Source organism: Rhinatrema bivittatum, chromosome 2, assembly GCF_901001135.1.
Source record: "Rhinatrema bivittatum chromosome 2, aRhiBiv1.1, whole genome shotgun sequence".
Lineage (NCBI taxonomy): Eukaryota > Metazoa > Chordata > Amphibia > Gymnophiona > Rhinatrematidae > Rhinatrema > Rhinatrema bivittatum.
The window spans coordinates 350,694,072-350,721,723 of record NC_042616.1 but is presented as its reverse complement, the minus strand read 5'-3'; the positions used below and the strand labels follow the sequence as shown (position 1 = coordinate 350,721,723).

The 27,652-nt window shown below is 43.5% G+C and overlaps 1 protein-coding gene across 3 annotated transcripts in view; it reads left to right on the top strand.

The window, feature by feature from the left end:
- Positions 1 to 27,652, top strand: part of RECK (reversion inducing cysteine rich protein with kazal motifs) — a 631,029-nt gene that overhangs the window by 464,306 nt on the left and 139,071 nt on the right. For all 3 annotated transcript variants that reach the window (XM_029589886.1, XM_029589885.1, XM_029589887.1), the window contains one exon: positions 9,871 to 10,042. In XM_029589886.1, the coding sequence (XP_029445746.1) occupies positions 9,871 to 10,042 (172 nt within the window). The remainder of the gene's footprint in view (positions 1 to 9,870; positions 10,043 to 27,652) is intronic.

The following is a 27,652-nucleotide window of genomic DNA, read 5'->3' as shown; positions in this document are numbered from 1 at the left end:
CACTGCTCACTCCCTTTAGAGCACCGGTCTGCTCTAAAAACACTGCACATTGTAGTTATTATATTATAGGTGTTGTATTTGTTTATTTATTATTATGCCAATCAGTTTTATCTATTGTTACTGTTACAGTATTGCATATGATACCCCTTATCTTGTTCCCATCCTTAAAACTGCTCTAATTGTTATCACACCTTTCCCCATTGCTTTTCATTTGTTACTTGTTTTCGACTGTTACTTGTAAGGGCCCCGCCCAAAGTTATTTGTTTTATGTAAACTGATACGATGTGCGAAAGGCTATCGGTATAGAAGAGACTTTAAATAAATAAATAAATAAATAAAATTGTCCATTTAATCCTACTCTCTGTTTCCTGTCTTTTAGCCAGTTTGTAATCCACGAAAGGACATCGCCACCTATCCCATGACTTTTTACTTTTCCTAGAAGCCTCTCATGAGGAACTTTGTCAAATGCCTTCTGAAAATCCAAGTACACTACATCTACTGGTTCACCTTTATCCACATGTTTATTAACTCCTTCAAAAAAGTGAAGCAGATTTGTGTGGCAAAACTTGCCTTGGGTAAAGCCATGCTGACTTTGTTCCAATAAACCATGTCTTTCTATATGTTCTGTGATTTTGATGTTTAGAACACTTTCCACTATTTTTCCTGGCACTGAAGTCAGGCTAACCGGTCTGTAATTTCCCGGATCTCCCCTGGAGCCCTTTTTAAATATGGGGGTTACATTAGCTATTCTGCAATCTTCAGGTACAATGGATGATTTTAATGATAGGTTACAAATTTTTACTAATAGGTCTGAAATTTCATTTTTTAGTTCCTTCAGAACTCTGCACGAAATGTCTGAATTGGCCTGTATGAGTCAGCCTGTAGCTTGCTAATAACCCATATGTGAGGACCACCATCCTGCTTGTCCTGGGAGAAAGCAGAGTTGCTTACCTGTAACAGGTGTTCTCCCAGGACAGGAGGATGTAGTCCTCACGAAACCCACCCACCACCCCGCAGAGTTGGGTCTGCTTACGTTTCTTATTTTCTTTTTTCACTCGCACTTTTTGCTACAAACGAGACTGAAGGGAGACCCCTCTGGACACAGGGATCATGGCATGCTGGGCATGCTCAGTGTGCCAGTCAAAACTTTCTAGAAACTTTGACACAAAAGCTTTCCGTGATAGGGCTCCGTCCAGTGACGTCACCCATATGTGAGGACTACATCCTGCTGTCCTTGGAGAACACATGTTACAGGTAAGCGACTCTGCTTTCATGGCAAGACATAAGGAAGAAAGCCAAAGGGAGTATTAATAAGAAAAACAAGAAAAAGGAGTTAAATAATGTCAGGAAGCTCCAGTGCACTCCTGGTGTGGCCCTGCCATAATATAGTTGACCTGATGTAAGCAAGGAAAATGTCCAAAGCCACTTAGTGAGTGATTTTGAAGATAGTTCAAAAACAGTAAAAGAAAAACTACGCCAGAAGGGAAATAACTGGCAGATATGTCCAGAAATAACTTGGCTCTCACGATTAGTGGCTCCCCCCAAAAATAAAAATAAAAACAAAAATTATGCGCCGAGTCCTGTGATAAAAAAAAATCTGTCCTCCCATTTTGAGACTGCAGGCATTCTTGTCTCCCACAAAAGCACGTATCAGTGAATCCCGGGGCTGGCCAGCCCGGATCATGAGACACCAGCAGAAGACGGGCAAATGGCTTCCCGTTTGGAGATATAAGAACATAAGAACATAAGAAAATGCCATACTGGGTCAGACCAAGGGTCCATCAAGCCCAGCATCCTGTTTCCAACAGTGGCCAATCCAGGCCATAAGAATCTGGCAAGTACCCAAAAACTAAGTCTATTCCATGTAACCATTGCTAATGGCAGTGGCTATTCTCTAAGTGAACTTAATAGCAGGTAATGGACTTCTCCTCCAAGAACTTATCCAATCCTTTTTTAAACACAGCTATACTAACTGCACGAACCACATTCTCTGGCAACAAATTCCAGAGTTTAATTGTGCGTTGAGTAAAAAAGAACTTTCTCCGATTAGTTTTAAATGTGCCTCATGCTAACTTCATGGAGTGTCCCCTAGTCCTTCTACTATCCGAAAGAGTAAATAACCGATTCACATCTACCCGTTCTAGACCTCTCATGATTTTAAACACCTCTATCATATCCCCCCTCAGTCGTCTCTTCTCCAAGCTGAAAAGTTCTAACCTCTTTAGTCTTTCCTCATAGGGGAGTTGTTCCATTCCCCTTATCATTTTGGTAGCCCTTCTCTGTACCTTCTCCATCGCAATTATATCTTTTTTGAGATGCGGCGACCAGAATTGTACACAGTATTCAAGGTGCGGTCTCACCATGGAGCGATACAGAGGCATTATGACATTTTCCGTTTTATTCATCATTCCTTTTCTAATAATTCCCAACATTCTGTTTGCTTTTTTGACTGCCGCAGCACACTGAACCGACGATTTCAATGTGTTATCCACTATGGCACCTAGATCTCTTTCTTGGGTTGTAGCACCTAATATGGAACCCAACATCGTGTAATTATAGCATGGGTTATTTTTCCCTATATGCATCACCTTGCACTTATCCACATTAAATTTCATCTGCCATTTGGATGCCCAATTTTCCAGTCGCACAAGGTCTTCCTGCAATTTATCACAATCTGCTTGTGATTTAACTACTCTGCACAATTTTGTGTCATCTGCAAATTTGATTATCTCACTCGTCGTATTTCTTTCCAGATCATTTATAAATATATTGAACAGTAAGGGTCCCAACACAGAACCCTGAGGTACTCCACTGTCCACTCCCTTCCACTGAGAAAATTGCCCATTTAATCCTACTCTCTGTTTCCTGTCTTTTAGCCAGTTTGCAATCCACAAAAGGACATCGCCACCTATCCCATGACGTTTTACTTTTCCTAGAAGCCTCTCATGAGGAACTTTGTCAAACGCCTTCTGAAAATCCAAGTATACTATATCTACCGGTTCACCTTTATCCACATGTTTATTATCTCCTTCAAAAAAGTGAAGCAGATTTGTGAGGCAAGACTTGCCCTGGGTAAAGCCATGCTGACTTTGTTCCATTAAACCATGTCTTTCTATATGTTCTGTGATTTTGATGTTTATAACACTTTCCACTATTTTTCCTGGCACTGAAGTCAGGCTAACCGGTCTGTAGTTTCCCGGATCGCCCCTGGAGCCCTTTTTAAATATTGGGGTTACATTTGCTATCCTCCAGTCTTCAGGTACAATGGATGATTTTAATGATAAGTTACAAATTTTTACTAATAGGTCTGAAATTTCATTTTTTAGTTCCTTCAGAACTCTGGGGTGTATACCATCCGGTCCAGGTGATTTACTACTCTTCAGTTTGTCAATCAGGCCTACCACATCTTCTAGGTTCACCGTGATTTGATTCAGTCCATCTGAATCATTACCCATGAAAACCTTCTCCATTACGGGTACCTCCCCAACATCCTCTTTAGTAAACACCGAAGCAAAGAAATCATTTAATCTTTCCGTGATGGCCTTATCTTCTCTAAGTGCCCCTTTAACCCCTCGATCATCTAACGGTCCAACTGACTCCCTCACAGGCTTTCTGCTTCGGATATATTTTAAAAAGTTTTTACTGTGAGTTTTTGCCTCTACAGCCAACTTCTTTTCAAATTCTCTCTTAGCCTGTCTTATCAATGTCTTACATTTAACTTGCCAATGTTTATGCTTTATCCTATTTTCTTCTGTTGGATCCTTCTTCCAATTTTTGAATGAAGATCTTTTGGCTAAAATAGCTTCTTTCACCTCCCCTTTTAACCATGCCGGTAATCGTTTTGCCTTCTTTCCACCTTTCTTAATGTGTGGAATACATCTGGACTGTGCTTCTAGAATGGTATTTTTTAACAATGACCACGCCTCTTGGACATTTTTTACTTTTGTAGCTGCTCCTTTCAGTTTTTTTCTAACAATTTTTCTCATTTTATCAAAGTTTCCCTTTTGAAAGTTTAGCACGAGAGCCTTGGATTTGCACACTGTTCCTTTTCCAGTCATTAAATCAAATTTGATCATATTATGATCACTATTGCCAAGTGGCCCCACCACCGTTACCTCTCTCACCAAGTCCTGTGCTCCACTGAGAATTAGATCTAAAATTGCTCCCTCTCTCGTCGGTTCCTGAACCAATTGCTCCATAAAGCTATCATTTATTCCATCCAGGAACGTTATCTCTCTAGCGTGACCCGATGATACATTTACCCAGTCTATATTGGGGTAATTGAAGTCTCCCATTATTACTGCACTACCAATTTGGTTAGCTTCCCTAATTTCTCTTAGCATTTCACTGTCCATCTCACCATCTTGACCAGGTGGACGGTAGTATACCCCTATCACTGTAGTCTTCCCTGATACACAAGGGATTTCTACCCATAAAGATTCAATTTTGTATTTAGTCTCATGCAGGATGTTTATCCTGTTGGACTCTATGCCATCCCGGACATAAAGCGCCACACCTCCTCCCGACTGCTCCTCTCTGTCATTGCGATATAATTTGTACCCCAGTATAGCACTGTCCCATTGGTTATCCTCTTTCCACCATGTCTCTGAGATGCCAATTAAGTCTATGTCATCATTTACTGCTATACATTCTAGTTCTCCCATCTTACTTCTTAGACTTCTGGCATTAGCATACAAACATTTCAAAGTTTGTTTTTTGATTGTATTTTTATTCTGCTTTTTAATTGATAGGGATAAGTTAGAATTTTTTAGCTCAGGTGAGTTTTTAGTTACAGGCACTTGGACTACTTTTCTAATTATTGGAACCTCACTGTCGGGATGCCCTAATTCTAATGCATCATTAGTATCCTTTAAAGATACATCTCTCCGAACCATGCGCTGCTGAGCGACTGTCGGCTTTCCCCTTTGTTCTAGTTTAAAAGCTGCTCTATCTCCTTTTTAAAGGTTTGCGCCAGCAGTCTGGTTCCACCCTGGTTAAGGTGGAGCCCATCCCTTCGGAAGAGACTCCCCCTTCCCCAAAAGGTTCCCCAGTTCCTAACAAAACTGAATCCCTCTTCCTTGCACCATCGTCTCATCCACGCATTGAGACTCCGGAGCTCTGCCTGCCTCTGGTGACCTGCGCGTGGAACAGGGAGCATTTCAGAGAATGCTACCCTGGAGGTTCTGGATTTAATCTTTCTACCTAAGAGCCTAAATTTGGCTTCCAGAACCTCCCTCCCACATTTTCCTATGTCGTTGGTGCCCACGTGTACCACGACAGCCGGCTCCTCCCCAGCACTGTCTAAAATCCTATCTAGGTGACGCGTGAGGTCCGCCACCTTCGCACCAGGTAGGCATGTTACCATGCGATCCTCACGCCCACCCGCCACCCAGCTATCTACATTCCTAATAATCGAATCACCAACTATGACGGCCGACCTAACCCTTCCCTCCTGGGCAGTAGGCCTTGGGGAGATATCCTCAGTGCGAAAGGACAATGCATCACCTAGAGAGCAGGTCCTTGCTACAGGATCCTTTCCTGCTACATCTGGTTGGTGCTCTCCCATTATGAGACCTTCTTCCTCCAAGGCAGCACCAGGGCTGCCAGTCTGAAGTTGGGACTGGACTACTATGTCCCTGAAGGTCTCATCTATATACCTCTCTGTCTCCCTCAGCTCCTCCAGGTCTGCCACTCTAGCCTCCAGAGATCGGACTCGTTCTCTGAGAGCCAGGAGCTCTTTGCATCGCATGCACATGTACAACTTCTCACCGGTGGGTAAAAAATCATACATGTGACACTCGATGCAAAAGACTGGGAAGCCCCCCTCTTGCTGCTGGACTGCTGCCTTCATCTCAATTTTGATCAGTTCCTAGTTAAGTTTGAGGTTGCTATGGGAGTAGGAATGTGTCTAAGTTCCTTTAAATGTATTAGTGAATTCACTATATGTCTGGTAGTGGCCTTGAGCTGCCTCTGGATCCGCAAACCATTGAGTCCCTGTTGGGATGCTGACCCGAAACCATGCCGGATAAACCAAGGCCGCTTTCTCTCCCAAGGAATGCAATTTTGCACAAAACAGCACCAATGCTCGGCGCTGCTGCACCACGTTTGCGGAGAAGTCCTGAAAGACAAGGACCTTCTGATTTTCATAGGCCGTTTTGCCCGAACGAAGTGCTGCCAAAATTCCAGCCTTGTGAGCATAATTAAGGACCTTGGCTATCACAACTCTGGGCTGGACGTCCGTTCCTCGTTTTAGGCCTAGGTGATGGGCATGCTCGATGCGAAATGGGCCGAGGGTCTGAGCCAGCTCAAGTGTTTGAGTCAGCCACGACTCCAGGAACCCCGCCAGCTCTCTCTCCCCAATAGATTTGGGCAGTCCTACAAAATGTAGATTTGATTGGTGGGATCTGTTATCCAGATCCTCAAGCCGTTCCGTCTTTTTGGCCAGTGAGGTTTTAAGGGAGGCGATATCCTGCAACATCGCGTGGTGGCCATCTTGTAAATCAGAGACGTGTGTTCCATGTCTGCAAAGCGAGTTTCAAAAGTATTTATGGAAGCAGAAAACTCTGTTAATTGAGGAGATGAGAAGCAGTTTGGGATGTATAGTTTCCTCAATAGCTGCTTTAATATTGGCAAGCACCACCATCTGCATAGGTTCGGGGGGCCTTTTCTTCTTCATCAGCATGTTGGTCAGTGGGCCTGGCCTTATCCCTGTCTTTATCTTTATCTTTTTTTAGCTGGTGGGATGCCATCTCTCCTCAAGGGGAGACCGGATGATGTCCACAATCAATGCTGGAGGAATGTCTCTGCGCTTTAGCTGCAGCGGATGGGACTAGATGTGGAACGGGGGGCTCCAAGAAGGGAGAGATGCATCTGCTCCCTTCACTGCATCACATGATCTCCCCATGGGACATTTTATGAGGGGCTTATTGCAACTAAAGCCCCCCACTTGCTCTCCGGCAGTTTCCTGGGATCTCAATGTAGTCCTGTCGCAGTTCATGAAAGCTCTGTTTGAGCCATTGCAATCTTGTAATCTAAAGTACCTTTCCTGGAAGGTTATCTTCTTGGTCGTGGTTACATCAGCTCGCAGGGTCAGTGAACTGCAAGCTCTGTTGTTGAACCCAATTTATACATAGTTCTGTCACGACAAGGTGGTCCTGCAAACGCATCTGAAGTTCCTTCCGAAGGTAGTTTTGGAGTTTCATCTCAGCCAGTTTATTGTATTGCCTTCTTGTGTCCCAAGGCCTCACACTCACCAGGGTGAGCGTGCTCTACACACACTGGATTGCAAAAGGGCACTGGCCTTTTACTTGGAGCGGACAGCGCCTCACCGCATCTCCACTCAGCTTTTTGTCTCCTTTGATTGGGAGTTGTGGTCTCTAAGCAGACCGTATCCCATTGGCTAGCAGACTGTATTGCTTTCTGTTACGCACCTACAGCTTGATGGAGATGTCAAAGCGAACTCCATACGGGCCATGTCAGACTCTGTGGCTCAGTTGTGTGCAGTTCCCATTCACGAGATTTGCAGAGCGAAGGCCTGGAGTTCCTGCCACATATTCACCTCACATTATTGCCTGGACAAGGATGGCCGGCAGGACAGTCGTTTCAGACAATTCGGTCTCCGTAATTTCTTCCAGCCATGAAAACCCAATTCTCCCTCCATGGGCCCTATCCTTGGGTGCAGGCCTGCTCCTCTGGCTACTGCAGCACTAGCATAGTGCATGTTGGCACCTGTTCTTTGCTGACATGTTGAGCGGCCTTAAGCTACTTAATCACCCATGTGTGAGGACTACCATCCTACTTGTCCTTAGAGAAAGCAGAGTTGCTCAGCTGTAACAGGTGTTCTCTAAGGACAGCAGGATGTTAGTCCTCATGAAACCTGCCTGTCGCTCCGCAGAGTTGGGTTTCTCTCGGTTTGTTTTTTTTTTTTGTGAACTCTTTGTTATAAGAATGAAGAGGGACCCTGCATGGATGAGTAGTTAGCGGCATGCTGGGCATGCTCAGTATGCCAGTGTGAGGACTAACTTCCTGCTGTCCTTGGAGAACACCTTTCCTCTTATTCCATGACTCCTTAATTTTCTTAGGAGTTTCTCATGGGATACTGTCACAAGTCTTCCTAAAAATCCAAATACACTAATGTCCCGATTTAAAATGGCCAGTATGCGTAAAAAACAGGGGTTATGCATGCGGCTGGGCCTTGCACGTGCCGCGCACATTTTAAAAGAGACCCGGCAGCACATGAAACCCTTGTTAAGCGCACAAGAGCCATGCCGAAGAAAAGGGACAGTCCAGGGGGGCAGGGTGGGGCAGAGCTGGAGGCAGCCGGTACAGCGGCCATTTGCCGCTGTGCCGGGGGATCGTGCGCCGCAATTTATGCCAGCTCAGGAGCTGGCTTAAGTTTTAAAAGAAAGAAAAAAAAAAAAAAAGGTAGGGCATTTTAAGGGGTCAGGGGGAGGGAATTGAGGGAAGCCTGATTTTGTTGCTGTGTGTAAATTGCATTTTTCAACACCCCCCTCCGGTGCGCGCCACCCTGGATTTTATAGCAGATTGCATCTTTCTTTTATGCCTGGTCAGGTCTGACCCTTTATGGGCCTGACAATTTTTATAATGTAAGAGCCATGGTACTATCAGTGACCTACCTATGTTCGACCTCCGTGGAAGAGTTCTGCAAGAATGTAAAATGAAATTCTCTTCAAATATACACATTACATCGTTTACATAATGATGCTAGATGAAGCAGTAGATTTGATCAGTCTATCATGTAAGGTCTGTTTTGAGGATTACAACTCAACTCTTTCTTCCCTTTCCTCCCAGCCCATTTTTATGATTTCAGGTTGTCTTCAGAGAATTCTCCCCAATAAAATAGAAAATGGCTTGCTACCAACAAAGACATGTTTGTGCACTATTCTTTGATTCCTGTTTTTTTTTTGTTTGACGCAACTTGCAGCTAGGGATTCCCATATATATGGACTTGGTATCATATTTGTTCTATGAGAGAACAGAGTTGCTTACCTGTAACAGATGTTCTCTGAGGACAGCATGTTACAGGTTCACACATACCTGCCTGCCTTTCCTTGGAGTTGGATTCTACTCTAAGTTAAATTAAAAAAAACTGAAGGTAGCATTGTTGCTGCTGCTGACATGGGACTTTCCGCACATGCTCAACAGAGCATGAGGAAAGCTCTAGACAGCTTTATGGGAAGATTCCATCTTGAGGCTCTATCACCATATGTGAATTTGTAAACTCTTGTCCTTGAAGAACACCTGTTATAAGTAAGCAACTTTGTTTTCTAGTGTTAACATTTCAAGACAGTAATTGCTGAGTGCTGAATTTCTACCCACAATGCTTATTGGATTATCTGATTGAAAATATTCTTTAATGGAAAGAAAATGTCTGTAATGTTGCAGCAATAGAGTTGGAACTTTATCTTAATTTTTAAATATGGGTTTGTCTTGAATATTCATCCTTTATTCCATAAATGCTGTGGTTTGTCATCTGTGTCATAGTATTGCTGTTAATAGATGCAATGTTAAGTTTTCTAGAAAAGTGGCAATAAATACATTATTTGGCACATGGCATGCGTTGGGGGGGGGGGGGATTTTTTTTTGCCTGTCTTGATCTGAATTGTTGGCCATTTGCATAGTCGTTTGACTATGTTAAGTCTTTGCATACTATACTCCCCAGTGCTTTAATATAGTTCAGTTGCTGGATGTATATGTCAATTTGGATAAGTTTCTGGTTAACATACATGATTCAGTAGCTGTGTAATGCAAATGCTATATATTTTACCTTTGGCTTAAATAAGAGTTTTTATAACATTTGCTATAGATGGTTAAGTAAGTAAATCACTACATTTTGCATTACTCTTTTAGGGTTACCATGTAACTGTGCAGATCAGTTTGTTCCTGTGTGTGGACACAATGGACGCACTTATCCAAGTGCATGTGTAGCGCGATGTGTTGGACTTCTGGACAATCAATTTGAATTTGGATTATGTATTTCCAAGGATCCATGCTCTCCAAATCCATGTTCTAGAACTCAGAGGTAAAGATTAAGTATATTTGAGGAGTTTGGGTTTATTTTGTACAGTGCTATTTCATTATGCTATTACATTACGAAAAGATATATTATGTGGTAGTTTACTCTTGGGATTAGTAGCCAGAAATAGCTTATATTTGAGCTGTACCAGTTTCTTTTCATGTCCTTGTGAAACATTTCATCCTAACATTATAATTTGTTTCTGAGATTTTTTTGAATGCAAAATACTACTTAAATTCAAAATTTATTCTTAAATACTTTGAGGGTTGTACATGTAAAAAGTATGTGCATAAGCAATTTCATGTGTACCTGTATGCATATTCAAAAGAGCATTTCTATGGGCAGAGTTGGGACAAGACACAATTTACATGCACACTTTCAATTTTTGCAAATATGTGGAAAAACATGTGACCCAGTTTGCATCTGCTTCCAAGCAGAAATAAATGTGCATAGTGTATGTCCGCTTTGAAAATTAGAGCTGAAGTCCACATGGGCTTTCTGCACGCAGACTGTTATAAATATTTCCCTTAATATTAATAGTAGTCAGCTTTTTTTGGCTTGATTAACAGAACTCAAATTGTGCTCTGAAAAATGTAGCTTAGCTCTTCACCTGTACATTGGAAAATAAATTAAAAGTATATCATTTTGTCAGTACAGTTATAATAGAAATTGAAAAACATGCTCAAGAAGGAAAAGCAGTAGTAGTGTTACCTGTATTCACGCTTTAGGGGCTCTTATTTCCTTTCTTGGATGTTGATGAGAGACAGAATTTTCTTTCCTTTTCTCACCCTTCCTCTGCTGTTTCTACCTAGCTTTTCTCCTGACTTTCTGCTGTAGCTACTTGGAAGAGCTCTTGTTTTCTTGCCCTTAACTCTACCAAACTGCTGAGATAAGGTAAGTGGGGGGAGGAAAGGAGAGAGAAAGTGAAGCACCAAATATGGAGCTGCCTAGGGCAGCAAAAAAAAAAAAAAAAAAAAAGTGCTGGCCTTGCTTCAGATACAGCTTGTTTTTCCCTCTTAGTCACTTTACCCCATGGTACTACATCTGATATGTTCTTATAGTATTCAAAACAAAATTTTAAGTAAAAGCACCTCAGGCTCCAGAAACCTCTGCTATCAAATAGTATGATTTGAAATATGGCAAGATAGCTGCAAAAACAATAAAACGGTACACTTCATGTATTCTGAAGTATTATGAAAGTAATGGCCAGCAATAATACTTACAGTGCATCAGTCAAAAATGCATGTCAGTTTTCTATTTCTTTAAACTGCTTCCCTTGAAATCTATATGAAATTCTGGGTATAGCAGATTTTCAGGAGCCAGTGTGTGATACTTTGTTTAGATCAGAGTTGGCCAATTCTGGTCCTTAAGAGCCACAGAGAGGCCTGGTTTTCAGGATATCAACAATGTATATGCATGAGAGAGATTTGCATGCACAGCTTCCGTTGTATACAAATCTATCTCATACATATTAGTAGTATAATGGGTATACTGTCACTCAAAATTGATATCAGCCAATCAGCATTCACTTCTGGTCTAAGCCCCGCCCCCAAACTCCATCCATGCCCCTCCCACCCCAGGCAATGAAGATGTTTGTATTACCTGTCAACATGCTGCATTCTTTTGAGTGCTTCCATGTCACACATGTTGTTTCATCATCAATAAAGTCACACAATGAAACCTCAAATTGAGGTGAAAACAAATACTTATAGAGATTGTCAGGATCTCTCACAATACTTGTAACGGGTACATTTGTTCTTTGGCCAAACTACCCCCACAAAGAATTTAAGAAAAGCTTAGCAATTTGGCGCTTTGCGGGGTTCATGCTAACCTGGTCTGGATGTAAAACCACACCTTCTTTTTTTGTAAAAATCAGATATATACAGGTTTTGTTATTCTACATCTGAGGGTAACCAGAGGCTTCCTGTTTTTGTTGGAGATGCATTTTTATGTATTCAGAAAACAGATTTATGATCATAGTGCCATGTTTTACATATTTCTGCAACCTCTTACCCATTTGCAACAGCCACGTTCATCTCCACAGTGCACCAAGTCCCTAAGAGGGCGCTCTCCTCATCCATGTGGGTGCACGTTTCCTGCTGCCACTTGTCAGCCCACGTACGACACAGGGGGAATATGAGCTTACTACCCACACGGAAGGGTAACACAGGGGAAAAGAGCTTTTGTGGAGGGTACGCATAGAGGTAGATTTAAAAGCCTAGCGCACGCAAAAACAGCTACATACTTGCGTAAGTGGGTCATGTGGGAGGTGCGCGAATTTTAAATAGCCAGGAAGGATGCATGTCCAGAAAAAGTAGGCAAAAAAGGGGCAGGGCATGGGCGTTCTAGAGGCAGGGCCAGCACTGATGCGTGTAACCCTTAATTTTCCTCAGCCAGCACGTGTATGTTATGCACGTAACTTTGCTATAGCTTCTCAATAGGCATAATGGTCCGTGAGGGGGGGGGGGGGGGAGAGAGAGAGACTCTTTATAAGGCTAAGCCTGATACTCAATATATGGACCATTATAAGGGTGCACTTTGATTTGGGGCAAGTTTGTTGTTGTTTTTTTTTGGGGGGGGGGGGGGGGGGTGCTAGAGACACATTCAGAGGTATTCATTGTAAAATTACATCATTAAAGAATTTTAGACCTTATATGAAAAGGAGTTGATGTGTATAATGTGGTGTTACATTCTGTGTGTAAACTAGGCAGTGGGCCCTTGGGTCATGAGAAAAGATGACTCCATTCACAGGACGGTCGACCCCTGTGACATTGTGAGGGCAAAGGTAGCGCCGGCGCCATTTTGAATACTGGCAATACGGCCCGAGTGCAGGAGGTCGCTCCCGGACCCCCGCTGGACTTTTGGCAAGTCTTGTGGGGGTCAGGAGGGCCCCCCCAAGCTGGCCAAAAGTTCCTTGGGGTCCAGCGGGGGTCCAGGAGCGATCTCCTGCACTCGGGCCGTATTGCCAATATTCAAAATGGCGCCAGCGCTACCTTTGCCCTGTCACATGGTAAGGGCAAAGGGCCATCGGCGCCATTTGTTTTAGCGCAGCTGATGGCCTGGGAACGGGAGATCGCTGCCCGTGGCCCCCCTGGACCACCAGGTATGTGTAAAAAGTTTTGGGGGGGGTCAGGAGAGTGGGGGAGGCTAAGGGGGTAATTTTAAAGGGTCGGGTGGGTTGTTTTTTTTATCGGCGCGGCCTCACTAAAAAAAATTAGTCATGTGAATTGGAATCGGAACCGATCCCAATTCACATCTCTAATGATCAGATTTCCCCCCCCCTCCCAGCCGAACCCGATCGTTAAAACGATCGGGCACACGATTCACATCCCTAGTATCTGCCACGTCATGCAGGTTACCCCCATGCTTATCAGTTTCCCAGACCATATTTATTGATTGTATTTATTGATTTTATATATCGTCGTTTGGGGGGGACCATCACAACGGTATACAAGAATAAATTAGTAGTATATAAATAAAATAAAAGGTACATTTTAAATTAAAATTGTTAATAGATATAAATAGTTTTAAGACATATAGTAAAATTAGTAGAAAATCAAGCTTAAATAAAAGTATAGAATCAAAATAGAATTAAAATACAAAGTAATAAAAAATAAAATAACATTAATTTCACTTTGGGATAATATTCGGAATATACAATCAGGTCGATACAGTAACGTGCAGTTAAAGATTGCCTGTCTGTAACGTGCTGGGAGCGCACAATACAGACGAGTAAGGCCATCCAGCGATACAGTCTCCAGTTTCACGCGTCCTTAGCGCTTCCTAAAATAAACACCTAACCCTTTCCGCACCCAGCATGTAAATGAACGAAAAAGCTGTATAATGAAGGAATTAGCTATTCCCCTCCGATACTGTAACGGGCGCTGATATTATCTCCTTAGGAACGCGCTGTTTTGCCGCGGCCTTAACCTGTTAGTTTAGCGCCTCCCCCTAGTAGGAGTTAGGACTGTGTAACAAATCCATCGACACCGCTTAAGATACTCAAACACAATAAAACAATAAGCCTGGCACCTTCCTTGATGTAAGAACATAAGGAACATAAGAAAATGCCATACTGGGTCAGACCAAGGGTCCATCAAGCCCAGCATCCTGTTTCCAACAGTGGCCAATCCAGGCCATAAGAACCTGGCAAGTACCCAAAAACTAAGTCTATTCCATGTAACTATTGCTAATGGCAGTGGCTATTCTCTAAGTGAACTTAATAGCAGGTAATGGACTTCTCCTCCAAGAACTTATCCAATCCTTTTTTAAACACAGCTATACTAACTGCACGAACCACATTCTCTGGCAACAAATTCCAGAGTTTAATTGTGCGTTGAGTAAAAAAGAACTTTCTCCGATTAGTACGTCCCGGATGCCCCCCCCTCCCCAGCGTGCCCGCCACTACCCCTTTCATCAGCTGCATCCACCCATTATGCCCCTCACGGGCATGTCCCGCTTCACAGAGCGCTCCCACTCAAATCCGTTCATGGGTATATACCCTTTCGCCCCCCCTCACAGCGCCATGCTACCACTGCGACCCGGAGGAGGTGAGGCACAGCGGCGAAGACAGACGGGAGAGGAGAAAAAGCAGAGCCGAGCAAAGCAAAAGCGTGCGAGCAAAGCGAAAGCATGCAGCAAGCCGGCGAAATAGACCTGCGAGCAGAGGCAATAGCAGCGGTTCGGTAAGCCTGGCACCCTCCTTGATGTAGTACGTCCCGGATGCCCCCCCCCCTCCCCAGCGCGCCCGCCACTACCCCTTTCATCAGCTGCATCCACTGCGACCCGGCAGTCCCGTGAGGCCTACAAAAAAAAAAATCCCCGGCTCCCGCGCCCCCGCACTGGCCCGCCGACTCTACCCCCTCCTCCCGATCGGGCGGGTAGGCGGCGGCGAAAAGCAAAAAAAACCAAAATCCATTTTTTTTTTCCAAAAGCGACATCACACAATGCATAAAATAATTTCTCCAGCCTTAAAGCGACAATTTTGTTTTTTTCCAAAAGCGACTTACTTTTGGGATCTGTCAAGATCCCAAAAGTAAGTCGCAAAAGTAACTTACTTTTCTGAAGCCATCAGGAACACGATCTTAGCTCCTCCGGACGAAGACGAAGATGGCCGCCTGCACGGGGAAAGCGTGCAATTGGCAGCTGAAGACGTGACGTCACGACGTTTGGCGTCACGAGATGTGACGTCACGTCTTCAGTGGCCAATTGCACGCTTTCCCCCGTGCAGGCGGCCATCTTCGTCTTGAGCTACGATCGTGATGGCTTCAGAAAAGTAAGTTACTTTTGCGACTTACTTGACAGATCCCAAAAGTAAGTCGCTTTAAGGCTGGAGAAATTATTTTATGCATTGTGTGATGTCGCTTTTTGAAAAAAAAAAAAAAATTGCTTTGGTTTTCGCCACCGCCTACCTGCCCGATCGGGAGGAGGGGGGGGGTAGAGTCAGCGGGCCAGTGCGGGGGCGCGGGAGCCGGGGATTTTTTTTTTTTTTGTAGGCCTCACGGGACTGCCGGGTCGCAGTGGATGCAGCTGATGAAAGGGGTAGTGGCGGGCGCGCTGGGGAGGGGGGGGCATCCGGGACGTACTACATCAAGGAGGGTGCCAGGCTTACCGAACCTCTGCTATTGCCTCTGCTCGCAGGTCTATTTCGCCGGCTTGCTACACGCTTTCGCTTTGCTCGCACGCTTTCGCTCTGCTCGGCTCTGCTTTTTCTCCTCTCCCGTCTGTCTTCGCCGCTGTGCCTCACCTCCTCCCGGAGCAAGGCTGCTTTCGTGCCCTGCTCCGGGAGGAGAGACACAGCGACGAAGCAACAAAGACTTTTTGTGTTTTTTTACACTTCCTGGTGCCTGTCATTCCAAATGCCATTTGAAATGACAGGTACCAGCGCACCCAGGTTACTGTATAGGCGCTGTATTAAGCGCCTATACAGTAAAATGGGTTGCGCGGGCATAACCCTTCCCTATCGCTTCACAGCCGCGGCATGCATTTGCATGCGATTAGAAGAGAGTATCGGGGACTTAGTGAAGAGAACTGTGCGTGCGGGGAGGAAGGGTGCGCCTGACACTGCCGCACTGTTTCTACCGCGGCCTTACTGTATCGACCCGATAATTGGTAAGCAAGAAGAAAAGGTAGGAAAAGATTGCTAGGTCTTAAACTGATCTTGGTCTTGATAGGCTTTGCTAAACAGCCATGTTTTTAGGTCTTTTTAAAATACTTTTAGGTTCTGTTGTAACCTTAGTTCTGTTGGTAAGGCATCCAGATTTTTGGACCTGCAAGAGATATGGCTCTAGTTCTGACCTGCATTAAATGTGCTGAATGCATTGTGGGAATAGTTAATAAGCCTGCCTTTGCAGGTCTCAGGTTTCGTTGAGGTGTGTGAAGTCAAATTGTCACATTAAACCAATTGGTTTGTTCCCCATAGATGATTTTATGTAGGATGCATAGAGATTTATATTCTATGCGATATTTTATTGGTAACCAGTGTAAGGATATTGATATGGGTGTTATGTGGTCGTAGTTTTTTGTGCCTGTTAAAATCCTAGCTGCTGCATTTTGTAAAACCTGTAATGGGCGAATTGTAGATAGTGGGAAGCCTAGTAAGAGAGAATTACAATAGTCAGTGCTGGAGAATATTAATGATTACAGTATTGTTCTAAAATCATGTTGACATGGGAGAGATTTTAATCGTCTAAGGGTTAGGAGCTTGTTGTATCTATCTCCTAGTTTATTGGAAATATGCTTTTTGAAATTGAGTTTGGAGTCGATGATAACTCCTAAGTCTCGCGAGTATTTGACTAAATCTATTTTTGTTTGGTCCTCCAGTGAAAGGATGTGCAGTTTAGAGCAGGATGGTCTCCTATCCAAAAATATGACTTCTGTTTTTATCATCATTCAGAATTAGTTTCATGTTTGTTAGCAATTGTTTTATAATTGAGAGGTACATGGATGTCATTTTATAGGTTGTGTCAACTGAGTTTTTGATTGGGATTAAAATTTGTATGTCATCGGTGTATATGTAATGAGTAAGACCAAGTCTGGCTAATAAGTGACAGAGTGGGAGCATGTAAATATTAAACAAAGTAGTCAATAACGAGGAGCCTTGCGGAGCTCCAGTATTGAGGTTTATTTTGTCTGAGGTGGAATTTTTAATTTTAACTTGAAAAGAGCGGTTTTTGAGATACGAAGAAAAACATTGAAGTGTAGTATCTGTTAGTCCAATTTCTGGTAATCTGTCAAGGAAAATTGTATTGTTCACGGTGTCGAATGCTGCCGATAGATCTAGTAAAATTTGTAAATAGCTTTGTCCGCTGTCAAATCCTCTAAGGACAGTATCAGTTAGTGCCAATAGTAAAGTTTCGGTACAGAAACGCTTTCTGAAGCCAAACTGGGATGGTTATAAAATATTATTATTGTTTTCAAGGTGTTCAGTTAATTGTTTCTGCACTACTTTTTCTAGTAACTTTACTGGAAATGATGTTAGGTAAAGGCCTATAGTTATTAAATACTGTTGGAGCCAGTGTTTTGTTTTTTTTCGGAATTGGTCTGATTGTTGTGCATTTGAGTGCCTGAGGGAAGTGACCTTCCTTAAGCAAAAGATTAAATATTGATGCTATAGGAATTGAAATTAGGTGAGCTATTTATTTTAGAGCTGAAATGTGTATTACTGTCCAGAGGATGCGTCGCGGGATTCATAACATTCAGGGTCCTTGTTGGTTGTTGTCTGAATCCAATTCCCTTTTACCCCTTGCTGTGGAAGCAGAGAGTAATGATGGAGTTGCATCAAAAGTATCAGGCATATTGGTTAAGGGTAGTAACAGCCGCATCAGCAAGTTACCCCCATGCTTTTTTGATCTTCAGACCATAAAAGTCAGGGTCCTTGTTAGTTGCTGTCTGAATCCAATTCCCCTTTCCCCCCTGTTGTTGAAGCAGAGAGCACAGTATCAAGGCTTATTGGTTAAGGGTAGTAATCACCGCACCAGCAAGTTACCCGCATGCACTCTTTTCTTCATTTCCATCCTCTATTCTTAAGGGATCCACAGTGTTTATCCCATGCCCCTTTCAGTTCTTTCACTGTTTTTGTCTTCACCACTTCCTCTGAAAGGGCATTCCAGGCATTCACCACCTTCTCCATGAAGAAATATTTCCTGACGTTGGTTCTGAGTTGTCCTCCCTGGAGTTTCATTTCATGAACCCTTGTTCTGCTGATTTCTTTCCAGCGGAAAAGGTTTGACAATTATGCATCATTATAACCTTTCTGGTATCTAGAGGTCTGTATCATATCTCCCCTGCACCTTCTCACTTCTAGAGTATATATGTTCAGATCCTTCAGCCTTTCCTAATAAGTCTTCCAATGCTGATCCCACACCATTTTAGTTGCTTTTCTTTGGACTGCCTCCATACTGTCTCTATCCTTTTTTAAATACGAGCACCAGTACTGAATGCAAGGACATGTACCAAGGGGTATTGCCACCTCCTTTTTCTTACTGGTTATTCCTCTATCTTTGTAGCCAAGGTGGCTGATTTCTAGGCAATCACAATATGGTACTTGCAATACCTGAATGGAATATGCTTTGAAGTGACTGAAAAGGCAGAATACAGATCAACACAAGAAGATAATATAAATATGGCTGTATTGTGTGTCCATCAGGGACCCAAAATAGTATGCAAGAGTGGTCAAGGGGCACACCAGGAACCAACTCCCGAAACTGCATTGGCCCCTTGCTGCTCCCTCTGCTGTTTTGCCTGCTGACTGCACATGTCCTAAGACCATCTATGTATACCCAGCTCTGCCTAGGTCCTGTCTCAGAGGCACACAGCAGCATGGATACCAACAGTCACAAAATCAGGTGTGCAACTTGCACAATCCACCTAACCCTCTACTGCAACCAAATGCTATTGGCTCAGAGCTATCCATTAATAAATGTGGTAGCCAGATATACCCAGAATAACTAAATCTTTAAATACTCTGCTCCATTTCTCTGCTCCATTGGGAGAGTGGCACAAAAGGCTGCAGGCCTGTGAAGCATTGGACACCTTTGCACCCAGTTTGACCATCAGTGGCAGCTGTGTACATCTCCACCTTCCCTAAACCCCTGCAAAGGGGGTTCCATCGTGGCCAATAACCTCCCCAGCCATCACAGCATCTCACATTGGCCTTGGCCCAACCATAAGGAGGACACCTGGGAGGCCACACACACTAATTGCCATGCTCCGCTGACTACACCAACCTGTGAGTCAGGCAGGCCACAGGAGTCGCAGTCAGTTCTCCAGGCAGGACCTACCTGTATCATGCAAAGAGTCTGCCGGCAAGCAAAACAGGCATTTTTCCGAGGGGTTGGAGCTGCAGTACCAACCAGGAGGAATAGAGGAAACCTCTCAGTCTACCTGCAAATAGCCCACGTGGGCCTCTACCACAATCACCTCTCCCCTCTCATCCAGTGCAGGGACACGGCCAGGGGTCTGCCCGGCCCTGCACTATTGCCGACAGAACGCTGTACAGAACTGCCTGCCCAATGCCAATGCCTCCAGAACACAGACTACCCACAAGTCTGTCATGCTCCCTCTGCATGAAAGGCAATGAGCCTCAGAGCTGCTAGCAGTCAACAGAGCCCGGGTTGTTGTTCTCGGCCTATGGACTTGCAATCGGCTTTGTGGAATAGTTCACCTGCTGCGATGCTCCTGTCCCTGCCCTTCAAAAACAAGAAGACAGTGACAGCTGACTTTAGGGAGCGTGCAAAAGGGGTCACGAGGCTGCCAACCAGGATCGGCTCCTGCCTTGGTCTCCCGGAGTCTTAGAAAGTCAACCGAGATACAGGCGCCAACCTAATGTTCTGCACCATGATGAAGGTCCTCAAGCCCGTGAAGGTGACACACATGACTAGAGCCCACACTCTGAAGAATGAGCTAGCGCTGACCCAGAGAATCCAATCTCAGTCTAGGAATGGGACTAGAAAATAAAAGGTAGGCCACCAGAAAGGGGCAGAGAACCCTATCTCTTACCATGCAAACACCGCCAAAAGAATAGGCTGGATAGTGGGCCAGCTCATTTTAAAATTCTGCTCTCTGGCCAGCACCTAACCTCTGCTCCCTCTCTTGCTTCGGAGGTGGAGCACCTCGCCGGTTGTGGCCTCCACGCATTAGCTGGGGCGGGTCAGCTCCTCCTTGAACATGCATGCAGATCCTCACCAAAAAGAGAATAAGACGACCAGAAAGTATAAAAAGACATGTGCAGACAAAAACTGATCTGGGAAAAGCAACAAGTCAGTCTCTTTATGCAGTGCAGCAATGGAAAAACAGAAATATTACCATTCCTCATAAAACATAATCAAGAAATATAAATCATAATAGTAAAACTATTAGGGATGTGCATTCATTTCAGAATTGCATGCATAACTCGCAGACTTAATAGTACACGCATAATGGATAGTGTAGGTGTACTTGTACTAGCTCACGTTATACACAACCTATCCATTTTTTTATGTCTAGTATAAAATCTGCGAGTTACACGTGTAACTCCAAAATGAATGAAACAAATACACATCCCTAAAAACCATACTCTGAAAAATATTTCAGATCAGCTAACGAACAGAATATTCAAAGACTTGTAAACATTTTATAAAATTTTCCCAACACCAACAACATATTTCATAAGAGGATACAAAAATTCCCCCACTCTGCATTCCTGGGAATTTTTTATTTCCATTCACCTTGAAATTGTTACTCTCAGCAGAAATAAGACAAGTGAGGTAATCAAATTTGCAGATGATACAAAATTGTTCAGAGTAGTTAAATCACAAGCAGATTGTGATAAATTGCAGGAAGACCTTGTGAGGCTGGAAAATTGGGCATCAAAATGGCAGATGAAATTTAATGTGGACAAGTGCAGGGTGATGCATATAGGGAAAAATAACCCATGCTATAGTTACACAATGTTAGGTTCCATATTAGGTGCTACTACCCAAGAAAGAGATCTAGGCGTCATAGTGGATAACACATTGAAATCGTCGGTTCAGTATGCTGCAGCAGTCAAAAAAGCAAACAGAATGTTGGGAATTATTAGAAAGGGAATGGTGAATAAAACGGAAAATGTCATAATGCCTCTGTATCGCTCCATGGTGAAGACCGCACCTTGAATACTGTGTACAATTCTGGTCGCCGCATCTCAAAAAAGATATAATTGCGATGGAAAAGGTACAGAGAAGGGCGACCAAAATGCTAAAGGGAATGAAACAGCTCCCCTATGAGGAAAGACTAAAGAGGTTAGGACTTTTCAGCTTGGAGAAGACGGCTGAGGGGGGATATGATAGAGGTGATTAAAATCGTGAGAGGATCTAGAACGGGTAGATGTGAATCGGTTTTTTACTCTTTCGGATAATAGACTAGGGGGCACTCCATGAAGTTAGCATGTGGCACATTTAAAACTAATCGGAGAAAGTTCTTTTTCACTCAACGCACAATTAAACTCTGGAATTTGTTGCCAGAAGATGAGGTTACTGCAGTTAGTATAGCTGTGTTTAAAAAAAGGATTGGATAAGTTCTTGGAGGAGAAGTCCATTACCTGCTATTAATTAAGTTGACTTAGATAATAACCACTGCTATTACAAGCAATGGTAACATGGAATAGACTTAGTTTTTGGGTACTTGCCAGGTTCTTATGGCCTGGATTGGCCACTGTTGGAAACAGGATGTGGGCTTGATGGATCCTTGGTCTGACCCAGTATGGCATGTTCTTATATTCTTATGTTCATCTTCTCCCGCCAAGTCCCCAACAGTCTTGCTCTTCCCCCAAGTGTCCTGGGGAAGGGGTAGAAAGGATTGAGTGAGACTTCTGAGGACTTAGGGAAAAGGAAGTAGACTGAGTTCAGTTCTCAATTTCCTTTCTTTTCCCACCATTTCCCATCTGTGTCATTGCAAACCAGGACTCTCCCACCCCAATTTCCCAGTAGCAGTTGCAGCAGGACCTTCTGCTCAACTGCTGATGCTACTGATCCTGCCTAATGGCCCAGGAAGACCAATGCTGATCCTCCTGCTGCCACTGCTGTACCACTGCCACTGATCTTCCCTAATTGCCCGGGAGGACTGAAGCTGGCTCCTCCCGCTACTGCTATGCCACTACCATTGATCTTCCCTAACAGCCCAGGAGAACGGACACCATTTCCTCTCGCGGCTGCCTTGCCACCATTACCAATCCTCCTTAATGGCCCATGAGGACAGATGTTTTTTCCTGCTGCTACTGTCTCTCCTAGTGCCCATTTGGCCTGCTCCTTTTGCTCCGTATGAGCTGCCTGACTCAACCCAGCACAAAAGAAGGCGGAAGCAAACCAAGGCCCCGCTCTCTGCCCTGTGTTGTTTTGCTGCTGATAATGGGCATGAGAAATGCTGTCCCCTATTGACTCCTGCTAGGAAAAACAAAAGCTGAAAAAAAACAGGAGTGTATGTAGGGCAAGGGATTCAGTACATCCCTTGAAGACCCTGACCACATGCCACTGTTGCCCTGATAGGAGTGCTGGAGAATAAAACTGACATTCCAAGAAGGACTTCAGCATTGTGGAATCATTGCCGGGAGTTAAAACAGGTAATATAGTCCTGAGGTATTTCCTTCATCTTGATGCTACTTCTGACCACTGATAAGCTTCCAGTTGGAGCAGAGCTAGACTGTGAAACAGGTGGTAAACTGCTTAGCATCAGCCAATGATCCACAACCAAGACTACTCCAACTTCATTCATTATGCTCCTGCATGCTGACAGTGCTGCAATGTGTGCTTACTCAGAAGTGGATCTTCGGGCAATTGTTGACCTCTTTACCGAGGTATACGAGAAAATGAAACTAAAGTGTAACGCTTAGAATACTAAAGTCCTCCATTGGCAAGCTCTTATCACCAGCTCTGACAACTCAGATTCATGGTGTGACTCTGGAAAATATTTAGCATTTCCCATACCTTAGAATCCATTTCTCATAGAAGGCTGATATCACTGAAGAAATTCAATATCAGTTCAAATGGGCACATGATATGCAGTTATCTGAGAAAACAGGTTCTTAAACACCATGACTGCAGATCCAAAATCAAGCCCATGGTTTATCTAGCAGCCATGATTCCCATTCTATTATACAGGTCAGTGCAAAATACACCTCATGATTTTGAAGTACCATCAATGCTGCCTGAGGAAGATCCTCCAAATTCTGTGAAAATACACAGACTAACATTACTGTCCTTTCATTAGCAAACAGCATAAGCATTGAGCTGATAATCATCTGATATCAGCTTTGCTAGGCTGACCATTTCCAGATGTTCTACGCCAAGTTATTTACTGTTCTAGTCATTTCAATTTCTGTTGATAAAATATTCCAGCCCTTCACCATTCTTCTAGAAATTTCTTCCTGTGATCGTGTTATCTCTTTCCGTAGGCCTGAGAGGATAGCCACTTTTATTTTTGTTTTGTTTGTATTTATTGGCTCTCTGTGCAATTTTCCAACACTTGTCTATCATTTATAGAGTGTAAGTACACAAAAATTTGCATATAATTGAACAAGTGAAATTTGTGTGCACTCCCACCAGTTCTCCATATAAGTGACAATTTGTTTCAGTAAGGGCTGACTTACATTTTCCATGCAGTAATAAGTTTTATATTCACAAAAACAGTTTAGTGTGTGTAAAACCTGTTTAGTTCTTGGATCAAGCAGGTAAGGCACATTAATGTTGTCTGGAACATAAGGATGAAATACCTTCTCCCTCTTCCTCCTCCCCTAACCAAAAAAATCTTTTAAACTATTAGATTTGGCTATACTATCTTCCCAACAGGCCAGTGCAATATAGTGCACTCAGGCTAGCGCACCAGGTAACATTCTATTGGACATGCTAAAATAACCCCCAATGTAATACGGGGATTAGCGTGTCTAATCGAGCACATAGCTAATAGCGCTCATCACATGCTATTACCCTGCCATGCCAAAAATTGCTGTGTGACCAAGGCACCCATTTTAAAACAGCAAATTTAACGGTGAGTCCTTGAGAGCATGCCGCACTCAAGGATTCACCAGAAAAACAAAAACTTCTGCTTTCTGTGATTCCTCCTATAGTATCGTTGTGAACTAAGTAGAAGGAACCACAGAAAGCAGAAACATGCCGCACTAAAGGGACTCAACATAAAAAAAAAAAAAAGAAATCCTGCTTTCTCTCATTGGGGGAACCACAGAAAGCAGCATCCCCAAGGTCTGGTGCAATTGGAATCCCTTCCAGCAGTAAGTGAAGGAGAAAATAAATTGGTATTACTTGTCGGGCACTTAATATTAATTGATTTACTCCTTCACTTACTGCTGATTGGTCCATTCACTGTCACATGTCAGTGAAAAAACCAATCCCCTTTCAGAAGGCTGTCCTGAAAAGGGGTTCCTCCTTTCACTAATAAGTGTCAGTGAAAAGGACCAATTGGGAACAGTCCTGCTGGAGGTGGGGCAGGAGCTCTGGCTAGGCCAGGGGTCAGGAACCTTTTTGGCTGAGAGAGCCATAAACGCCACATATTTTAAAATGTAATTCCATGAGAGCCATACAATATGTTTAAAACTAAATATAAGTAAATGTGTGCATTTTATGTAAGATCACACTTTTAAAGTACAATAAGTCTCTGAAAATATTACACCAGGCCTTAAGACACCAATACATCTCCTATTAGGAAAACGGACCAAGTCAGGCTGCTATAGAGTCCTACACAGAAACTACACGCCAGCAGAAAACCTCACCTGAATCACGTGCTGTCCCTCACCTAACATAGAATAAAGAGACCAAAACGCATAACAAGAAGCATACAGAAAAAAATGAATTGGAAACTGCAACAAGCCAGAGTCTCTGTATGCAGTGTAACAAAGGAAAAAAGAAACATCACCCATCCTTATAAAACAAATCAAGAAATATAAAATCATCAGCAGTAAAACTGTACTAACAAAAAGAACATATTTCGAAACAGCTAATGAGTGGAATATCCAATAATTAAAAACACATATAAAACATTTCCAGATACCAACAAAATATTTCAAAATAGCAGACACAAAGACCCAGTAATGAAAAATAATAAGGATACAAACATTTTTTTGCTCTGCATACCTGGGAACGTTTGATATCCAGGTGTCCTGAGATTGTTCTGAATTAGCAGGAGGTGGGGTGGTTTGCTTGGAACTTTCTCCTCTCTCAGTCACATACCAGCGCTCTCTCTCACACTGGCTCTCAATGACACACCTATACACACATGCTCTCAGTACTCACATATACACGTTTTTTCTCACTCACTTATATAGGCTCTTAATTACACATTTACACACATGCTGTCTATCTTTTCACGCTTACACACACACAGGCTTTCAATCACATAAATACATGCTGTCTTTTTCTCTCACACACAGACTCATTCACATGCTTACAAACATGTCCTCTCTTTCTCTCATTTACACACAGGCTGTCAATCACATACTCACATGCTCCCTCACCTAAATCAGCTCTCAATCACACACAGACACACATGGTCTCTCTCTCATTTAAACACAGGCTCTCAATCACATACTCCATCACCTAAACCAGCTCTCAATCACACACAGACACACATGATCTCTCTCTTACTTATACACACAGGCTCTTAATCATACATACACATGATTTCTCTCACACACAAAGGATCTCAATCATACACACATACTCTTTCACACAAACAGGTTTTCAATCACAAACTTACACATACAGGTTCCCAATGGTAAACTTACATTCATGCTCTCTCTCTCTCTCTCACAGGCAGGCTCTCAATCACAGACATACTCTCTTTCACATGTACAGGCTCTCAATCATTCACATACATGAAATCTCTCACTCACACACACACACACAGGCCCCCCCACCCCCGCGGCCCGGAAGAGGAGAGTATCGGGTACCTGCGCGGCAAGAAGAGGCCACGCTAGTGCGCTCGGCATTGGCCCGAAGAAAAGAAGACTGCAGCGCGGATCGGAGGAAAATGAAGAGGTTCAGCCGCGGCCGATGGGACTCCGGCTCCGCGAGGGCTGAAAATGAAGAGGTTAGCGTTGGGAGGAGGCTGCTGCTGCCGCGAGTTCCCGGGGTGGGGGAGAGATGTGTTTGCTCGCTCATTCACTCTCTCCCCCACCCCGGGAACTCACGGCAGCAGCAGCAGCAGCAGCCTCCTCCCAACGCTAACCTCTTCATTTTCAGCCCTCGCGGAGGCGGAGTCCCATCGGCCGCGGCTGAACCTCTTCATTTTCCTCCGAGCCGCGCTGCAGTCTTCTTTTCTTCGGGCCGATGCTGAGCGCACTAGCGTGGCCTCTTCTTGCCGCGCAGGCACCCGATACTCTTCACTTCCTCTTCCGGGCCGCGAAGGGGGGGGGGGGCGAAGAGAGCACGGCAGTGCCGCTGACTCCAGCTGTTCTGCCGCGTTCCGCCCGGGCTGACAGCATTTTAAGCCCGGGCGGAGGAGGACTGGAGAGCAGCTGGGTCAGCGGGAAAGTGTGGCGACTGTCTGCGAGCCAGATGCAACCCTCAAAAGAGCCATATCTGGCTCGCGAGCCATGGGTTCCCGACCCCTGGGCTAGGCTGTTGCGAGTGCATCGCCACGTCTCCTGGGTGCCCAATGCAGAGTGTTAGGGATGCACAAATTACTCATTACGTTGATGTGCAGCAGCTCATTTGCTTATTGTATCGAGCGCCCAGGAGAGGTGGATGTGCACGTGTTCAAAAAATGTGTGCCCAGTTTGGATGCACATTTTTTATGCAATGATATTGCATGGGCCTGCAAATCAAATGTCAAATTTTATCTTATTCTGTATACTGGTTTGTCTGCAAATACAAGATTACGGACAAATGGGCAGAAATGGTCTTCCCATCAGATGTTCTTTTGCTTACTTTGTAAACAAACGCCTAAAAATTGTTGAAAAATATGCTACACAAAGTCTACTTTAAATATTTTCAGAGGATTGAAAGCACTTGAAAAAGAATGAGTTAAATTGTGTCCATTTCATATTATACATGTGAATCCCAGTCTCATCCTTATAGAAAAAGTACCTAACGCAAATCTGTGCTGTATAAAAATTGAATCAATTATACTAAGCAGAATAAAGCAAACTTGGTTCCTTAGTCCTTCCAGGATTATCCTTCAATAAAATAGACACACTAGTGAAAAAATTATCAATGTCCAATATTAAATTAATTTCAAATACAATAATATTTAGACTGGATGTATATATATTAACATACTAACATAGTGAAAGAGGCAAATAAGACAAAATGGTCCATCTAGTCTTCCCAGCAAGCCTCATGCAAGCTATCCCAAAGCTTCTGTTAAAGGTAATAATAACTCCGTGCATGGATGTCTGTTTCAAAGTGAATTTTTAAAATGCACTAAATAAAAATGTGCAAAAAATATAAAACTAAGAAAAAACAAATTTTCTTGGAGCATTTTCATTATTGAAGTGTTAGCCTTTCCAGATAGAACTTATAAGCAATCATATAACATGTCATAATGCCTCTGTATTGCTCCATGGTGAGACCACACCTTGAATACTGTGTGCAATTCTGGTCACCAAATCTCAAAAAAGATAAGAGTTGCACTGGAGAAAGTACAAAGAAG